General features: G+C 40.2%; 1 protein-coding gene and 1 long non-coding RNA gene across 7 annotated transcripts in view; one reads left to right on the plus strand and one right to left on the minus strand.

Annotated features, from left to right (window-relative positions):
- Nucleotides 1-1,015: 1,015 nt before the first annotated feature.
- NR2F2 (nuclear receptor subfamily 2 group F member 2) lies at nucleotides 1,016-14,042 on the minus strand. Of its 3 annotated transcripts, none has more exons than XM_030578195.1 (3): nucleotides 13,220-14,042; nucleotides 5,401-5,928; nucleotides 1,016-2,613 (listed from the first exon to the last, which is right to left on the minus strand). In XM_030578195.1, the coding sequence occupies exons 1-3, from the start codon at nucleotides 13,260-13,262 to the stop codon at nucleotides 2,339-2,341; spliced, it is 846 nt and encodes a 281-aa protein (XP_030434055.1). In that variant the 5' UTR covers nucleotides 13,263-14,042; the 3' UTR covers nucleotides 1,016-2,338. The 3 variants fall into 3 exon arrangements, with proteins under 3 accessions (XP_030434055.1, XP_030434053.1, XP_030434054.1); XM_030578193.1 differs by lacking the exon at nucleotides 13,220-14,042 and adding an exon at nucleotides 7,413-8,982 and having other exon boundaries at nucleotides 5,401-5,949; XM_030578194.1 differs by lacking the exon at nucleotides 13,220-14,042 and adding an exon at nucleotides 7,413-8,981.
- Nucleotides 12,045-18,620, plus strand: part of LOC115658770 — a 40,451-nt gene continuing 33,875 nt past the window's right edge. For 2 of the 4 annotated variants that reach the window (XR_004002382.1, XR_004002381.1), the window contains exon 1: nucleotides 12,046-12,630. This is a non-coding gene — a long non-coding RNA (uncharacterized LOC115658770). Of the gene's footprint in view, nucleotides 12,631-18,620 lie in introns of all 4 variants that reach the window. The other 2 variants (XR_004002383.1, XR_004002384.1) reach the window with 2 other exon arrangements.

Here is an 18,620-nt window from a genome sequence, read left to right on the forward strand (position 1 = left end):
GCCTCACACAAGGACAAAACTGCAAGCTTTCGTATACAAAGCATCTGCTATAGACCTTAGGTGGGGGACGGGACATACACACACACACACACACATACACACACAAAAGAAAGCAACCGCTTTCAAAATCAGATCACCCTGCTTTGTGTCTTCCCTTCCTTCAAATTTTATTTGCGAAGACAGGGATAGTAAGTATTAAATACACAAATTGTGTATCCGATCCTGCAGCACTTCCGCAGACAAAACTCCCACTGATCTGAATGGGACCTTTGCTGGCGCGAGGATTCCAATATAGGGCACTGCACATATATGTGTGTACGCAGAGGTACACATACATTCAGGTATCCCAAATGTAAAATATGTTGACAACCACTGGTCATGCTTTCACTGCCAAATTTTTTTTACTCCACTTGTTATTATATACACGTTAAAAACAGTCTCCTCAGTCCTACAAGCTAAGTCAGTCCATCTGAAGACCTCTCAATGACAACGATAGATGGCAGTTACAGAGTATTATTAAAAAATCACACATGCTTGAAGAAAACTCATTGCAAACAACTGACCTGTATTTACAATACTGCTATTACCTTGCTCCAGTGGTCTTGTGCGTGTAGGTCAGAAATTTACAAAAGATTTTTCCTCCCATTCTGATCATAAAATAGATACTGATCTTCAGATTTCTAATACTTTTTCACAACAATACTTTTCCTATGCAGGCACTTAAGTGTGATAAAAATAAGGCCCTTCTCTAGAAAATCCATTTGTAATTAACAGGAGGATTAGATGAATGGGGGGGTAATGGTTTACCATTTCAATATAGTACTTCCTAAACCAAAGATAAACCATGAATTTAAGTCCCCCAACCCCACTCCCGAATTAACCGGTAAATACCCTACTATACGTCTGCTACAAACTTATTGTGACAAGTAAACAAATCAATTGCCTATGGATTTATAGAACTACAAACTATGGAGAAGTAATGCAGTTTCTGAAAGACATTTGACAGCCAAACAAGTTTCAGATATCAAATAATATTTTAATTTCTGAATACTTTCAATTTTCCTTGGAATATAACACACAAAGACTCGACCAAACAGTTCAGTTATTATAACTTTTACAGTATACAGAAATGTTGCACTTAAAAAAAAACCTTCAGTTTTTTTAAACACAAAACTGTAAACTCTAAGATACTGAATCAATCACGTTATCTATAAGTGCCAACAGTGTTATTTTGTCATGCTGATTTCAATGATATTTTTTTAAAAAGGGAAAATATCAACAATTATTATAATACAAAGGGCTTGCAAATATACAAACAGATAGAGGAGTTTAATAACAATTCATGAAGAACTATGTGGAACCCAATCCAAATTACAAAAGTTCACTTTTTTTTTTTTTTCGTTTTTTTTTCTTTTTAGTTTTTTGTTTTTGTTTTTTTAATCAAAACCATAATGTGTCTTGGACACAATTCATTCTACCTACAATAAATCCCCACAGTTCATTTTCTGTCTGAAAATATCAAAAACCTAGTTTTGGGGGTAGTTAAGTGACATGTGGTTCATTTGGGTCTATATAATTATAGCTCTCTCTCTCAGCTTCAAGCTAAATTTTGGGTCACCACCTCTAAGTGCGCTTCCATCATTGTGTTGTTGAGGGGTTTTTTCCTTTTCTTTTCCTTTCTTCCTATGATACTTTCGTGGACTCAGTTTTAATTCTTTCAGAACATATATTTTAAGGATACACATTTTTTTTAAAGAAGCCAAGATTATATCAAAAATTATTATAGAACCACAGAATAAACTGGTTTGAAACCAGAAAAATACAAAAAAGAACAACTATAGGTACATAGACACATAGGACAATTAATAATTTGGAAAAAAAAGACTTACTTTTTTCCATTGCTAATTTTCTCCAAATTTCCTTTAAAAGCACTTTCAGCGAGATATTTTTCTTTAAAAAGTTTACCCCATAAAAGAAAAAAAAAAGAAAAGAAAAAAGAAAAACCCACCCTAATGTATTTCCTTCTTTCTTTTTTTCTTTTACTTTTCTTTTCCCTTTATTTTTTAAACAAAAGAAATGATAAGTAGCAAGTTTTTTTTTCGCTTAATGACACGGGAGTTTTTAATGCATTCTGTAAAAGTTCATTTGAGAGTCTTTTTTAAATTCACAGTCCATTATTTTTTTTCCTGTCTTCTTCTAGCAAACTTGTAACATCCTTTTACATCCTTAGCAGAAGGAAATATAAGCAACCACCAGAACCCAAATGTCATTTGCTTTCCTTTCCCTCTCTGTCATCTCCCTTCTCAATATATATATTTTAATTTTTTTCTCCAATATTTTATTGAATGGACATATAAGGCCAGTTAAAACTGCTGCCAGACAGTAACATATCCCTGATTAGGGTTTCTATGGGGGTTTTACCTACCAAACGGACGAAAAACAATTGCTCTATGACAGAAGATGAGACAGTGCGCAGTGAGGGAAGACGTAGTAATAACTTCCCGAATCGCGTTGGTTGGTTGGGATACTGGCTCCTAACATATTCTTCCAAAGCACACTGTGACTTCTCCTGTAAACTTTCAACATGGGCTACATCAGAGAGACCACAGGCATCTAGAAGAAAGTTAAAAAAAATAAAAAAAAAGGAAAGAGAAAACAATCAGTTTAAATAAGATTGTTTTTTAAAAAAAAACTGGTAAAATTAGGCTTAGATAGTGGTTGATCATGTCGCTCTCAGAGCTAAGCATGTTTTTAGCAAAAGGTGAATATATATATATACATATATATATATATTTCACCCATCGGAAGGGTCTGCTCTAGAATCAAACACAGCTTTAAGATCTGAGGGTTTAATTGCATTACTGAGGTAGGCGTTAATACTGAGATGCTGGGAAAGTGTCATTTTATTATTAATTATTATTATTATTATTTGCAAAGGTAGAAAAGCGTGCGGGGGAGAAGCCACTATTTCTTTCCCACTCGGAAAATAACACTGAAGAGTCTCATCGTACGGCTAGAAGGACTAGTAATAAATAAATAAATAATAAATAATAATTAATACTAAAAACTGGCTCTGCAAAGAATAATGGAGCCCCGGTTCCAGCAATAGATTCTCTCCCAAAGAAGACAACGCGTTTTTCTTCAGTCTTTGAAACTGATTTAAGTGGCCCTTTAAAACTGATCTTGTCAGTTTAGCCTATTCAGAGGCAGCCATGCAAACTGTGATCTCTCTGTTCATTTGAACTGTGTCCCCCTCTTTTCTTTTTCTCACTTTTTCTTTTTGTTTCTTTTAAACCCAAATCCTCTACAAGACGAAAAACTCCCTGATATGGTCTGGACATTTTTCTGATACGCTAAAACACAAGCAGTTCCCTTTAAATCAGAGACGTCTGTACTGAAAGAGCACAGGTTGTGACCTGACCTCTCTTTGGCTTCTTAGGCATAGGGCTAACACATGCATATTCTGCGAGTCATTAGGACCCAGATTTTAAATAAATAAGAAAAAGGGGAAAAAATTAAAAGAGCAAACATCATACGCATCTATGTGTGTGTGTTTGACGTCATTGAGGGTTATTGGGGCGTTTGAGAAGCTGCATGCATAACCTTATATTTGCATGTGTGTGTTTCCACAAAATCAGATAACAGAAACCTTTATCTAGTTGGGAGGCAATTTGCATGCCAGGCTTCACATTTTGCAAATAGTAATAAATTTAACAGTTAGGACAGTGTCGGACGATTGTTTTCTTGAAAGGCTAAAAAAAGTGCTCTTTAGAAATCCAGGATTTGAAATAAACTCATCAGGGTTGTATTGGGGAGTGAGTGTGCTGCGGGTGAGGGAAAATCCTAGCTGAAAATTTGAGCGAGGGATAAAATGCATCCTTGAAAAATGACAGGGAAATAAAATAAGCATCCCACAAACAAACGGTACATTCTGCTTTTCCTACGGCTAGATGCTCCCTGCTAATTGATCACTTTAGGATTTTAGCACAAGTAATTTGAAAAAAAAAGTTTTACGTGTAAAGCAATAATATATAAAAGGAAGTTTAGGTCACGACCCAGAATCTGGACAAAGTCCAGAAAATGACTTGGTTCCCCAGACCCCCTTTAACACAACAAGGAACGGATTGTGAGTCCTCCTTCCCCCACTCCACATAAACTACATTTTTTTTTCTGTTTCCTGATATCAGGCTTTAAAAAACTCCGATGAGTAATTATTTTACAAGCCCTGCTTCCATTCATATGTTTATCACGTGGCCACTTTCCCAAGCTTTCAGATTAGTTACAAAAGAAATCATTTAAGAAAACAAAACCACCTTAATCCAAAACTTCTAGAGGTCCAATACAGTGTGTCACCGGATGCAGCCTTAAAATTAGCAGCCTCGACTAACGTAGTGCACAAATTAGAAAGCATGTATTTAAATTATATATATATGTAGCCTCCAGAGTTAAAATCAAGTCTATTACTCACACAGGTTAAACTACGGTGCAAGTTAATTAGATTTCACAATGCATTCAATTATTGTTTTATAACTCATATACTATTTATATGCAGAAAAAGTTGGCACATATTTTCCACTTTTAATTATCTAAGAAGCACCTTACTGCTTTGATTATTTCCTTCCAGAGAGAGGCATAGCTGTGTAACCATGGAATTACATTTTTAAGCCCCAGCTAAGAATCCTCTTCTGTTAGTTTTCATATTATTACTATGTATGTACTGGAGAATTATCTTTTACAAACCGCTACTTACTTTGGACCAAACCACTCCTGCTGGGTATAACTGCAAACTTGCTCCCTTAGATCAAATGATACAGAACTGCGCATTGCCACATTCTATTTAACTCAAGAGACAGCTCTTTGGGAAATTGGATTTATTTTATTTTATGGGATGGAAACGAATGGATTTTAAATTCTGCTTGGCACGCTTAACTTTTTTTTTAATTCACTTTTAATCTCGCAAGGCTGCTTTTGTTGTTGTTGTTGTTTTGTGGTTGCCCATAAAATGATCCTTCTTTTTTTAAAAGTGGTTTCAGAGATGGGAAGACTTGCATTTAACATCAGACAGCTTTTGCTGCTGTTGGTATCCTTAAATGCCAGAGCTATACGGTGAAATCAAATATTATTTTCACCCAGGAAGGCAGAGGCTCACATGCCTTATTGGTGCTCAAAAGCCCCCCCCCCCCCCCGCATCATTGTTAAAACTATTTGAAGGCTCCCTCTAAGGATGCCTGTAGGCCAGGCCTTCCTTGGTTCCTTGGAGAAACACATCCCATTTTTCTAAAAGGACACATGTAGCAATGATTCTGGTGGGGTTTCCAGCTTCTTCCACTTTGCCAGAGTGAACCGATTTCAACGGGATGGCTGGGGAGGGGGGTAAGAGTGCAAATAAATGCTGCCTACCTGAGGTGAAGAGGACTATGGCCTTTAAACAGCTATATTCTGCAGAGTCGACATGCAACGCTTTCAGTTTTTCTACTTGCTCTTGGAAGATTCGTATGTGGTCCATAAAGGCGACCACTCGGTCAGCAGACATCGGCGAAGCGTGGAGGCCAGCAGCGGCCAGGAGAGGGGCTACGTGGAGGGGCATGGAGCACTGGGCAGCGTTGAGCACAAATAACTCGCTCCAGGTCAGCCTGAGGAGGGCCACCTGGTCTGTGATCTGGAGGTCTGGGAAGAAGGGGATATTCCTGGCCCACTCCACCGCACTGAAGAGCATCCTGGCTGCCAGTTCACAAATGTTCTCGATGCCCATGATGTTGTTGGGTTGCATGCATTGACTGCCAAAGCGGGAGGTTGGGTAAGGTTCTGCTCGCAGGAGAAGGGAGATATATCCGGATAGGTAGGAATGGCAGTTGAGAGGGTCCCCATTTGTCAAGGCGAACTGACCATGAGTTGGCTGTGTGGGTGGCATTCTGCCCCTCTGGACGGCTGCAGTAAATAAAGAAGAAACTACAGCAATTAATATCTGAATTGCTACGATCCTTTTCCAATCAAGTTCTGCTTTGTGTGTGACCCTGGGTAGAGGCAGCTTCGGGGGCACATGCATTTCCCAGACAGAGTTCAGCCTGTGTCTGGTTTAGGGCTCTGCAGTTCCTGGTTAAAGTAAAAGCAGCAATAAAAGCTAAGCAAGGCTCTGTACATGCCTCAAGGCTGCTGCTCTGAACTGCTTTAAGGACACTACGGATCCTCAGTTCCTAAACACACAAGAATTCACCCCCCGCCCCCTCATATGTACCGAACGTCTGTGTGTGGGGGGGTGGGGATTCCTCTTCATTACAGCTGATATTGCTTATTGATTTAGGGCTGCAGGGCGGGGAGGGTGCAGGCACCTTTCAAAACACAGAGTGCTTGTCCCGGACAGCATTTATTGACTATTCAACAATCCTTTAAAAAGGTAAAATTCCCCTGCAACAGCGACGGGTAGATACAGCCACGCGACGGACGAGGGTTATTATTTAAAAGCACCTTTATCAGCTGCTCATGGAAAGTGGGCCTTTCATTTTGTTAATAAATTTACATGGTGACAGAGAGAGAAAAGGAGAGGGAAAGGGAATAATAGCCAGAGATGCAAAAAGAAGGGAGAGTGGCTGAAATGTGCGTGGCTTAGATTTGTTATTTAGCATATGACAAGGTTAGTTACTCTTGCAGACACACAAAGACAAGCCTGGCAGTCCAAAGCCCCCCTAACCCTTAACCTACATAGCAGCGTCCAGACACAGAACACGCCATTGCAAAACTGGAGGCTCAGATTTCTCGTCTAATTTTATATCACAAAGACTCGATTTGCACGGATCAAAACCCCTCAGCTGCTCATTTCTTTCCTCCATCTCCCGTCCCTTTTACCACATTCTCGCTGTCTCTCCTGAGGGGTGGGGGAGATAATTACAATACTAAAGAGACGGGTTTATTTTAAAAAATCAGACTGAGAATCCATAGTGGAATGCAGAAGAACCCTGCAGTGATGCGAGTTACATTGCTACAGTAATTCGAACCTCCTGTGTAAGGGTGGGTGATGGGGGGAGATATTCATCTATCTATCTATAAATTCACACACACACGATTTGGGGGACAAGGGGAGGGGGTAACGCTGAACATGCAGGAGGAAACATTAAAAAAGTAACCACGCCTCAGAATACTCATCTCCCTCCTTAAACAGCTGAACCTAAAATATCCACTTCCAATGAATCTCCATCAGCCAAATCACACACATCAATGAGGAGGGCAGGAGAAAGCAGGCAAGCCCCCCTCCCCTCAACACCTCTGTCTGAATTAAGGGAAAGTTTCTCTCACTCGCTGTTTATTGTTGATTAGGCTTGTTTTTTTTTAAACTGATTTGTTTGAAGGGGAGAAAAGAAAAACAGAAAAGCAAACTGCAGTGACTGAAAATTGGAAAACAAATGAAATCCCAATACCTTCCCGTCTCATGCCAACTTTGAGGCATTTTTTGAGCCGGCAGTACTGACACTGATTGCGGTGGTGCTGGTCAATGGGACAGTTCCTGTTGGCACGACAAGTATAGCTCAGGTTCCTCCTGACACTCCGCTTGAAGAAACTCTTGCAACCCTCGCAAGTAAATTGGCCATAATGTTTGCCACTAGACTTGTCCCCACAAACCACACATTCAATGTGCTGCTGCTGCTGCTGTTTGTCTCCTCCTTGGCTCTGCTGGCTTGGCTGGTTGGTCTGGGCTGGAGTGCTGGGGGGCCCTCCTTGTCCTGGGGTTTGTGGTGTGTGAGGGGCCCCAGCTGGTGGTCCTTGCACTGGAGGGGCTTGAGCAGGCTGAGTTCCCTGAGCTCCGGGTACATCGTCCTGGGGATCTCGCCACGCACCAACTACCATTGCCATATCTATTGGACACCGTTTCCAAACTTCCTGTTCCCCCTTTATTTTTAAAGTTTGTTTGCTTTGCTTTCAGATCAGCTTTGCAGCAGTTTCTCTCTCTCTCTCTTTTTCCCTTTAAAAAAGGAGAAAAAGGGGGATGGGGGACAGAAAAAAATGCCAGCGAAGGCGGAGGACGAGGGGTGTTGGGGGGGCAGATTGCGAGTCGATTGTCTGGCTTAAAGACAGAAGTAAGGGGGTGGTAGGGGTAGGGGGGAGAGAGAGAGAGGACAAAATCTCTTCAAAGATCTCCCCCTCTCTCTCTCTTAAAGCTGATCTGCTGCAGAGGAATTGAAGGAGGAGAGGCGAGTGTCGGGGGGCCAGGTCCAGGGAAGCTCACAGTCAGCCATTCAGGAAAGCCATCAAAATAAGAATGGAGAAAAGGTTAAAGATTACACACAAGGCTTGGAAAGAAAAAAAAATTGCACAACTAAAAAGACTTTTCTCGGCGCAGAAAGCCGAGGGGTTCGCTGTAGTTTTTTGAAGTCCAGATTGTGGAAACATCAACCGAGATCAGCTTCGCTTTTTTTTCTCTCTCTCTTTCTTTCTTTCCGCTGTTTCTTTCTCTCTCTTTTTTTCTTTTCTTTATTTTGCTGCTGCTTCTCCTCCTGCTGCCGCCGCTGTTGCTGCTGCTGCTGCTCGCTGCCTTGTGCCGCGTCTCCTTCTTTGCAAGTGGGGCTCTTAGCGCAGTTGGTTCACACAACACATGGGGTGGGGGGGGAGGGAGGGAGGGGGAAGGGGGAGGTGAAGGGAAAGAGTCAACTCTCCAGCTTAGAGCTCAGCCAGTGATAATGATAAAAGAGGAGAGCAGGAGGAGGAAGAGGAGGAGGGAAAGACAGATCACAACCTAGAACACAGCATCATTCTTCATGCAAAAAAAAAAAAAAAAAAAAAAGCAAGACGAGAAGAGACGCGGGAGGGACAATCAACCCCCCCTCCCCACGACCACAAAAAAAAAAACAAAAAGCAAAAAAAAAAAAGACGAAAGAAAAAGAACTGAGAATCAAAGTGATCAAATATGCTGAGAAGGGGGGTTAGGAAGTGAATGCGATTTATAGGAGCGGGGCTGGCAGAGTGGTGAGTGCTTTCTCTGCGATCAGCTCACTGAGCTCTCTATATAGTGAACTTTGACACGACTGTTGCAACTTAGCACACGTTACCATGGCGACCGCTCGCCTTATAAGGCAACAGACTGCGTTTGACTGGTCAAAAGCTCCCGGACCTCCCCTCGCCTCTCATTGGACCGCTCAGCCTTGTGCTGGCAGGCATGGCTGCCAAAGCAGGCCGCTCGGTCCTAAAGCGAGAACTGTTCTCGGACAGCTAGAACGGAGGTGGGGGATGATTTTTTTTTAAATACGATCGTTATTATTATATCTTTACACTTTCCCTTTGCCTTAGTTGCAGTATCTTTCAAAAGAATGGGGGAAAATAAGGCTGGAGACCCAGATAAATATCCAGGGCAAAGTGAGACTGAAATAGTCTTTGTAGGTCTCAGACTTTATTAACTCTTTGATCAGGCACGAGAAAAAAAATCTGATCATATTATCACCTGTAAGCAAGAGAGTTACATTACATTTGCCTGTTCCCCATTGTGGCGATAATGTCATAAAATAAATTCCTGATGGATTTTTTTTCCAAGGGGGGTGGGGTGAGGAGTGTAAAAATAACAGCTTCTGTGCTAATAAGGTGATCGGATGTAATTCTTATAAATCAAAAATTGGGGAAGGAGTGCTTTCAGAATTGATATTCCTCAGTGACTACCTTCTCCTTTTTAGGGTTAAAGTTTCGTAGGTATGTAGATTTAACTTTTTAATTGCTCAATCCGCGAAGCGGATGCTGACAAAAAGATAACTGTGTCACTCAGATGCTGCAGTTAAAATACATTATCATGAACCTTATTCAACATCATTTAAAAAACCCCTCTAAAATGGAGTTAGCTGTAAACTATAATTTCAGTATATGCAACCCTAGCTAATTATTGTGAATGGTTATTTGCAAAGGTAGAGATACCTGTATTCATACCATACACATTAGTGAAATGTCTGTGTATGCTACATATATATTACATATACATCTATCAATGTATATAGACAGAGACATCAGTGAATATGGTACTTGATTACAGAATAGTTGAGTATAGACTTCATTGTTTCTTGACTGCGCTGGCATTTCAAGAACCATTCTTTTCATCAAACACCCAAACGTAAATTGGAAATAATTAGCATACAAATACACACCACACATGTCTGAATATCTATATACTTGAACACATACCCACACACATTTATTCTGAGTTGCATAGTGTTTACAGCACTAGCAATGATTTAATCAAGTACAGCATATCTTACATTCATTTGAGTATGTTGGAAAAATTCAATGCTGCTTTCCAGAATATGAATTTCTTTTCTTTGATCAGAAACCTAGGCGGTTTGGTCACAACGCAATGCATTTCTAGCTATTCAACTTTATTCTTTTTGTTTTAGGCTAAGCAGAAATTTACGGATAACATATCCGGGGATGCGATGTAGCATTGTGACTCGGTAGCACAATCTCTGTACTATATATGGAGCAACTCTAAATAGGTAACTGATCTAAGTGCACAGGGGCAATTGTTTATATCTTATAGAACCTGGGTACTAAGCACCATAAAGGAGGTAGTTTATTTCCTATTGAATAGCTGCAGCAAGCACCAGAACAGACAAACGCATGGATAGGTAGAAATACATTTTAAAATATATAGATACATGGACAGGCAGACAGTTACTTCTATACAAATATACACATACATATATACAAAAGTCTGAGATAGGGATTTATACACATATAGTCAAACTAAGTAGAAACATGGGGACCCAGATGCATACAAAACTATATACAGGATTCATTGCTGCAGCTTTCCCCCTCCACACACACTTTTTCATGTTGCCACATGCACACCCCTTCTGCCGCAGAAATAATATATGTCTCTAAAGCCGCAGGTGCTGAGATGATTGGAAAGTTGTAAAAAGCACCTAGACTTGACACTGTCCTGTTTATAAACCTGGAATATAATAAGATTCCACCAACAAAGATGTGCGTCTGGTCAATTTCAAAGGCAGGCAGTAGAATTCCAATTGATCATGATGTAGCAATATCAACCCTTAACTTAAATAGTGATCGAGGGGCAGATAGAAAGAAAGGGTTTGGGGGAAGGGACCTTTTACTGTTAAAATGTGGAGAGCTGCCTTCTGATTTCCAAATAACTCAGACATTAGAGGTCACATATTTTGGTTGAGAATATAAACCATAATTATTGACTGCAGTTTATGTGGCATGTCTTGGAAAAAGGTTTCCTCTCTCAAATCTTACAACGTATACAGGGATAATCCATCATCTAAAAACATGAACATCTTAACAAATGCAGAGTGTTTATTTTTTTCAACAAGGTCCACATTATGAATAGTCTGAATATATGATCCACCTACATATGCTTAAAAGCTCCGGTATATTCGGATTACTCAAACCATAATGAAGAATGCCCCAGATTAACTGTTTGCTCTTCGAGGGATACAACAATGAGATTGTCTATTAGGTGGTTTCCTATTTATTTGAAAACACCCCTGCGAAGTAGGCTGATGTAGAATAGATGAATATAATGATGAACTGCAGCTAATGTTGCTGAATACTATTTGAAAAATGAGCGTATCTCTGATAGATGAAGATTCTACAAAGTCCTTATCGGAGCTGAGACACAATAGAACAGTCATTTTTTGAAAGTAGGATTGTATTATTAATTATCATTATTATTATATTTATTATTATTTATAAAATAATAACCCCCTCCTGCCATTTTACTGCATATGTAAATTTATTTTAATGAGAGGGGGGCGGAAAGCTTTATTTTTTTTAAATAAAGTTTGGGATAGCGTCCGCGTAAATCTTTAGAAAAGAGGAGGCTATCTGTTTTACTGGCAGAAACTTGCCTAATCGTCCTCTACTTCTTTATAGATTAAATCGCAATAGGAATACAGCATCGAACAAATACCGAGTTTCACTCTGAACAGCGGAAAGCAGTTACGTCTAACAGAATGCAATGAATTCCTCTTCTCCCTGAATGTAGTATGTGTGTGTTTTTCTCTTCCACCACACTGAAGTTCCATGAATAGGGAAAGTGGCTCCTATTGTGTGCCTCTGAACTTCCAAGTCAATGCAATTTTTAACCACTGGCTTGTGGTACTTTGAAAATCACCAGGGGCTGTCAGAGTTGGGTCCTCTGAAAAATTTACAGTGCTAAATCAGAGCATATGCTGTGAGAGAGGGGAAAAAAATTGCTTAAGATTGGAGCAAGTACAGTATCTGTCTGCCCCCTAGTGTAAGTCTCTTATCTGCCTAAAATTCAACTTTAAAAGAAAAGGATCTCTTAAAGGGAAACGACTTTTGGCTCACGTATGCATACGAGAATGAAACTTCTGTGCATTTTAATCTGATTAATTCCTAAGGATTTAAAATTAATTGGCTTGGACACTCCTAGACGGACAGTTAGATTTCTGCATCAGAGTTTCTCCAAGCAGTGTGTTGAATAGGTATTTTTAAGCGGGGGGGGGGGGGACGACTGGTTTGTGATTTTTTTTTAAATGAGAAGCCATGCCTCTCATGCTTTTGTCAGAACAGAGCAGTTTTGCTGCTTAAAGTCAGATCTGCACCTTTTGCAATAAAGAAGGATAAATATTTGCCTTAAAGCTGCAGACCAGCTGCCAACTGCACCTTCCGATGGTGAGTATATATTCCTGCTTCTTACTATTGTACTTGCTTACACAGAAATTGTTCCTGGTGGGAGAAAGATGGGTTCTCAGGGCTACACATTCAACACCGACCTTTCTCAAAATAATAATAATAGTAATACTAATAATTAAGAAATATGCTGTCAACTTCCCACGATTACAAAATTCCGTGCAGAATCCCTAGCACTAAAGTTAGAGACCTGGTTCCTCTGCATCCTTCACAGTCAGTTACTATAACAAAGTAGAATTAGTCAGTTACTATAACAAAATACCCTTTCAGAAGGGCTATTCGTTCTTTACTCTTGTTTGAAATGACTTTGATGCACGTTTGTATATTAGCTTTTGAATCTGATTTAGGCTTTGTTTATTTTTACTAAAGGACGTGATAACTGATGGTGCTGTAATTGCAGACAGTGGGTCTCTTCCCTCTCCCCTCCATCCCCTTCGAGCAACCCACGTAACCTTAGAAACGATAGTTTAATACTTAAGTTATCTAACAATTGTTTTCTTAAGAGAAACACAAGATCACAACACATTTAAAAAAAGAGTGAAAAAGAAGAAAAAACTATAAGTAAACATACCAAAACCATATTTGCCTTGTTCAAGGTCCCAAATCGCTTGCATCTTCTTTTTCTACCTCTCCTTTAGTTTGGCAGGTGAAACAAACAAACCAAAAAAAAAACAACACAAAACAACCGCTGTTTGCCCCCCTGAAAAGATGTGCGTTGGGTAATTAAAGAGAATCTCCTTCTTGGTGTTTATCTAAGCGATTGTGCAAACTGATAAAAAAAAAAGTAAATAAATAAATAAATAAAAGAAAAAGAGGCTACAGCTTTCGGGGGGCGGGGGGAGAAAGAAGCGAGGTGAAGGGAATAGATCTCCCCCAGTCTAAAGGGAAGTGCTTTCCGTGTGTTATTAGCGTTCAGCCTTGGGGGGGAAAAAACAACAACTGAACACTCACTCTAACTTTGCACAGACAGGGTTTGAGGGAGAGCGTTGTACATAGCTGCTTAGGAATGTGCGCCTTGCCTTTAAGAAAAAAAAACAACCCACCCAAACCCAAGGTAGGAGAGATGTCTTTGAGTGATCCGTGTCTCTCATCTCATTCCTTAGAAGGAAGAGCGTCTTGCTACACCTTGTTTGGCGCTGAAAAGACCCGAGACTTAAAAACCAAACCAAAACAAAGGAGGGAAAAAAAACCTCACAGCCCCCCTAGTCCAGCCGGAAACAATATCGATAAATAAGAGTGAAATCTCCTAACTTAATGTGTTGTGGTCGGATGTGTGCACCCGATTTCAAACCCGCCTAGAGAAAAACCGCAAACAACTGCAGGCGAGAGATCAACACATGCACAGAAAGGGGACTGGGGCGGGGGGGAGGACGAAGAGATAGTGTCCTGTTTAGGATCGGTAGGGAACGCAAGCACATACTACAGCAAGCTGGAAAAGAATCGGCGCTAACCGAGAATCTGTCTCTCTCTGCCCCTGAGAGCCCAGCTAGAAGGAGTTACTCCACAATATTTTTTTCATTTTAAAAAGAATAAATCTATCCATAAAACCCGCTGGAATGGTCATCGCTGTTGCCAGTTAAAACCCTTAGAAAGACATTTCCCCCAGCCCGTCACAACCGTGGCAACTTTAGAAATGCAAAGCGCGGCGTTGGGGTTTTAATTTGTTAATTTTGTTAAAATTCGAGGATGCTGTAGCAAATCGGCTATTACGCCCATTCCCGACCCACTCAGCCAGTCCTTCCTCCTTTCCTAATGAACGAGACGCTAGCGCGGGGAGAGTTTGGGACAATTTGGAATACATTATGCTGCGTTTGGCAGTCTGGTACAGTTTTAAACTTAATGGATTCCTGCTCTCTTCCTTTTTGTTTTAAGAAAAGAATGACCGGGGGGGAGTGGAGGGGGAGGGGCACACACGGATCTTTTATTTTAGGAAGCTGTTATGGTAAGAAGTGTGTCAAACTTGACAAATGGAACAAACGTTCCCCCACTCTTACTTGTCTTTGCCTTAAACCAGGAATTAAGTTAACCACAGTTCTGAATGTTAATTGCATGTTTACTGAGCTAATGAAAATTACAAATGGGTTTTAGCACCTCAAACAATGATGAAAAAAACGATGAAGGCAACCATCATCACAGGCCGGGGGGGGGGAGGGCGGGAAGGAATAAACGCACAATATTGACCAGAAGGGTAAATCTTTTAATTGTTCATTGATACCCTAACTATGGTCTACACAAGTTTCCAATCCTGTTAAGTCTGATCAGTACATGGGAGATGGAGACACAGCCCCGTTGAATGAATTTTTATTATTGCCAGAGGGACATTCAGATTCCCACCCTCCATGTAGTCCTCCCCCCTCTGCAAAATAAACCCCTTACGGGTGAGAATTCTTAAGGTGTGCTGACAAGCATATGATACATAGTAAAGTAATTTCCTCTCTTAGCCCACGCCTCCCCCTCCCCACACACCATCTTTCCCAAATGATCCTTTTCTAGCAGTCCCAACGGCTGGAAGGGAGAGGGGCAGAGGAAAGGAGAATTAACCCTCCCCCGGGGTTATCCTTGAAATCCAAGGAGGAAAGGATGACCTAATAATTCAGTTTTATGAACACAATTTTCATGCTTGAAAACTAACTGCCCAATGAAACCTAAAGGAAACAAGGAAGAGAGAGGGATTGTGGACTATACCTTTAAGGATTCTCCCCCCACCCCAAGGTGCAGTATGGACAGGATTTAATTAAATCGGCTAAAGATGTTTTAAATCTAAAATTAAAAATAATTCCAGGGAGACGTTTTCCCTCTGGTGTGCAGCTCAGCGTTTGAAAACTTTGGCCCAAGTTGTAGTGATAGCCGCGACTCTGCTCTGCAGGGGTCAGAGGTGAGGGCTATTTTAACCCTAAAAGCCTTCGAATGACCAAGGCTAAAACTAGGCTTGCAATACTAATAGCCATAATTACCTCCACCCATTCCAGGGGCATTCCTGCAGAAGAAATGCTAGACGCTGCGTAAGAATATCTTGGGGACGATCATTTAGTTATTTGTTTAAATAACAGCAATATCAAGGAATTTCTCGAAGTGTTCCATTTGCTTGTGGGACTGGAGCCTTCTTTTTTTTTTTTTTTTGCAAGCATTCCCAAGGCGCTAGGTCTTTGTCTTAGAAGGAATGGAGTGTTTGAATGGTGTGAAAGGGACAGAGAGGGTCGCTTCAAATCGATTTTACTTGTCCTCTCTGTCTTTTCGGATCAACGCCCTTCAATGGCCACATAGGTGCTCTTTCAACCAAAAACTTGTGCAACATTTTCTGCCTGTATTGGTGCTAAATACAATAAATGCTGGGCAGATTTTTTTCCCTTCTTTCCAAAGCAGAAAGCACCCTAATTAAATTGTTTTATATGGACAGTCAAGACAGACCAATTAAGTATGCATTAGTATAAAGATATATTCTGGAGATAATCGCTCTATACAAGATGTGTAAAGTTCCTCCGGCAGAGAGGGTGTAACACCTTTTGATATGGACCCCCCCCCCCAGTCGTCTCCTTTACCTGAATAAGGCAGTGGATAAATTAGTTAAAAGCCATTAGGTAAAGTGGTTTATAAACAAAGTTAACAGGTGGATGTACTCGTTTGTATAGTAGAATATTTAATTGTAGTACACATACATAATATACAGCTATATATTCATGTTATATATAACATGAACATATAGCTTTATAGTAGATATGTGCGGTATGTGTACTACAATTAGATATATAAATGCAGGTAATATTCAGCTAATATAGAGACAGATGACTAAATACACAAATATAATAAAATATATAGCTGTGTATAAAGTATGGATCATAAACACACATGCTAAATATAATACATAGTTATGTATTAGATTTTATACACACGTGTATACACATACACCTATCTATACACCAATATAAACACTGACACATATTATATACTGATTTAATCATTTACAATAGAAAATATTTCGCATTCCAGGCACGGGCTTTCCCTGGGAAGAAATAACAGATCAGAAGAAGCACTCATGAACTCCGCTTTCTGGCCGTTTTAGTACCTTAGAGAAAGCTCCCTAAAGTGGATACTTACAGAAAATGGGGTTTAAGATCTAGTCCGTTGTTCATTATTTTAAAGGCAGTTTCCATATTCCAGCCCTGACTCATTTTAACTTATAAAAAGAGGGTGGGGAGGGACATAGCCTCAGATTACTAGGAGACGAAGCGGATGGATGTGAAGTTCTTGAGGCACCTTGTATTCCCAGGCACTTTCGAACAAACACGCTGAGCATGATTGTGCTAGAGGGCGAAACCCTTACAGCAAGAGATCCTGATTCCTGCACAAGTGGGACTGAGGAAACAGACCCCCTCACCTACGCCCCCCTTCACTCGACATTACATTGTAAAGCGAGGAGAGAGAAAAAAGAGGGGGTACAGAATGGCAAATGCATCGTGTCTGGTGGCTTGCTCGAGATTCATTTTACAGCTGCATTTTGAAAGGGTTTAGAACATCACAGGGAGCTAGGAGATATGGTGATACGTAGGTAAGTTAATGTCAAAGTAAACCAGTTGAGAACAGACAATTTAAAACCCTGTATTTCTCTCTTTACCGGGTACATTCGAGGACAAATCCTAACACACTGTAGGAAAGGCAAAGAACTCATCTGAAGGAGCTCTCAGCAAGTCTCCTCTCGGACAAAAGTCCACCTCCTGTTGGGCTGGGTATTGATCAGGAGAGGAGCTGAAGATGTCACCACACTAAATATTTACTGATCACACACAAATAGCCGGGACTTGAACGATTTTCTCCTGTGAGGAGAGTAGAGAGAGAAGGGTAAATCATTTTATTAGTGTGTATAAAGCAAAGAGCACACTCTGGCTTGGAGTGTTTTAAGATGTGTCTTCAGCTGGATGAAAAGAGTTAGGGAAATCGATATCAAGTGATTAGGCGACCCAGTAGTGTCAAAGAGAGAGGCTGTGAATTTCATGGATTTGGTTATACCGGGATGGGGAAAAGAGAAAAAAAAATATCGGGAGATTAAAGGGAAGAACCCATTGTAGCAGAACCAATGAAAAATAATACCTAATCAGCCCGAAGAAGGTAGGAAGAAGAATAAAGACCCACATTTCTAAAATGACCCTAGGCAGTGGAATCAGGAACACTCATGAAATAGACAAATAGGAGGAGAATAGAAATTCTATAAGGAAAATACAATTAGCAGAAGGACATAAAAGTTTTCTCCACCCACATGTAAAGCAATGACTAAAACACTGAGAAATGGTGGCAAAAGACATACAGCGAGAATAAAAAGAAGAGGGCTGGAGTAAATGATGGTCAGATTTTGAGATCAAGTTGAAGGGACTTCAGTTATCTATCTCCATCAGGCAGGAATGTCTTTAATAACAGCAGCTACAGGAAATTCATCTCTGTTGTGAGATTTTAAATCAAGTTTGTTCCCACCCCCGAAAAGAAACGTGGTGAATAAAATAGATTTTAGTGTTTAACCACATCGTGTTATGCTGTAATAACAGCTCTTCTAGTATGTAATCTACAGATTACTGCTTTTCTAAGGTAACCACAAATGGCATCAAAAGCAGTACTTCTGAAAATGACAACATGATTAAACTCCGCTCTACACGTAGTATTTTAATTCGGATGGGGGATTTTAATGCAGGATCTTTAGCAGTTTTTAAAGGAATTTTCAATTCTGTCTCAGGTATAATAATATCAATTTATGCGTGGTGGTAGGTTATATACAACTCTGCTTCAGACAGTCATGGTAAATAGCAAAGTATACCAAGCTAGAAATCGACAATGACTCTGCCTATCAACGTGAAGGTAGTTTATGTAAAGAGCCCCGTGAATTTTTGCATAGAATAAATGGTATTTTCGCAATATTAAGGGGACTAGCTGCAACGTATATCTTTTCTTTGGGGGGAAAAACCAAATAGGGTGTCACTGAATAGAAC

This window comes from Gopherus evgoodei, chromosome 10 (assembly GCF_007399415.2).
Source record: "Gopherus evgoodei ecotype Sinaloan lineage chromosome 10, rGopEvg1_v1.p, whole genome shotgun sequence".
Lineage (NCBI taxonomy): Eukaryota > Metazoa > Chordata > Testudines > Testudinidae > Gopherus > Gopherus evgoodei.

Bases quoted from the DNA above. Each gene is read 5' to 3' on its own strand.
- NR2F2 (XM_030578193.1), bottom strand. From the start codon at position 7,845: ATGGCAATGGTAGTTGGTGCGTGGCGAGATCCCCAGGACGATGTACCC. The intron at 5,950-7,412 runs GTATTGGGATTT...TAATTGCTGTAG, and splicing joins AGTTGGCATGAGACGGGAAG to TTTCTTCTTTATTTACTGCA. The intron at 2,614-5,400 runs GTAGGCAGCATT...ACTTTCTTCTAG, and splicing joins CATAGTCCTCTTCACCTCAG to ATGCCTGTGGTCTCTCTGAT.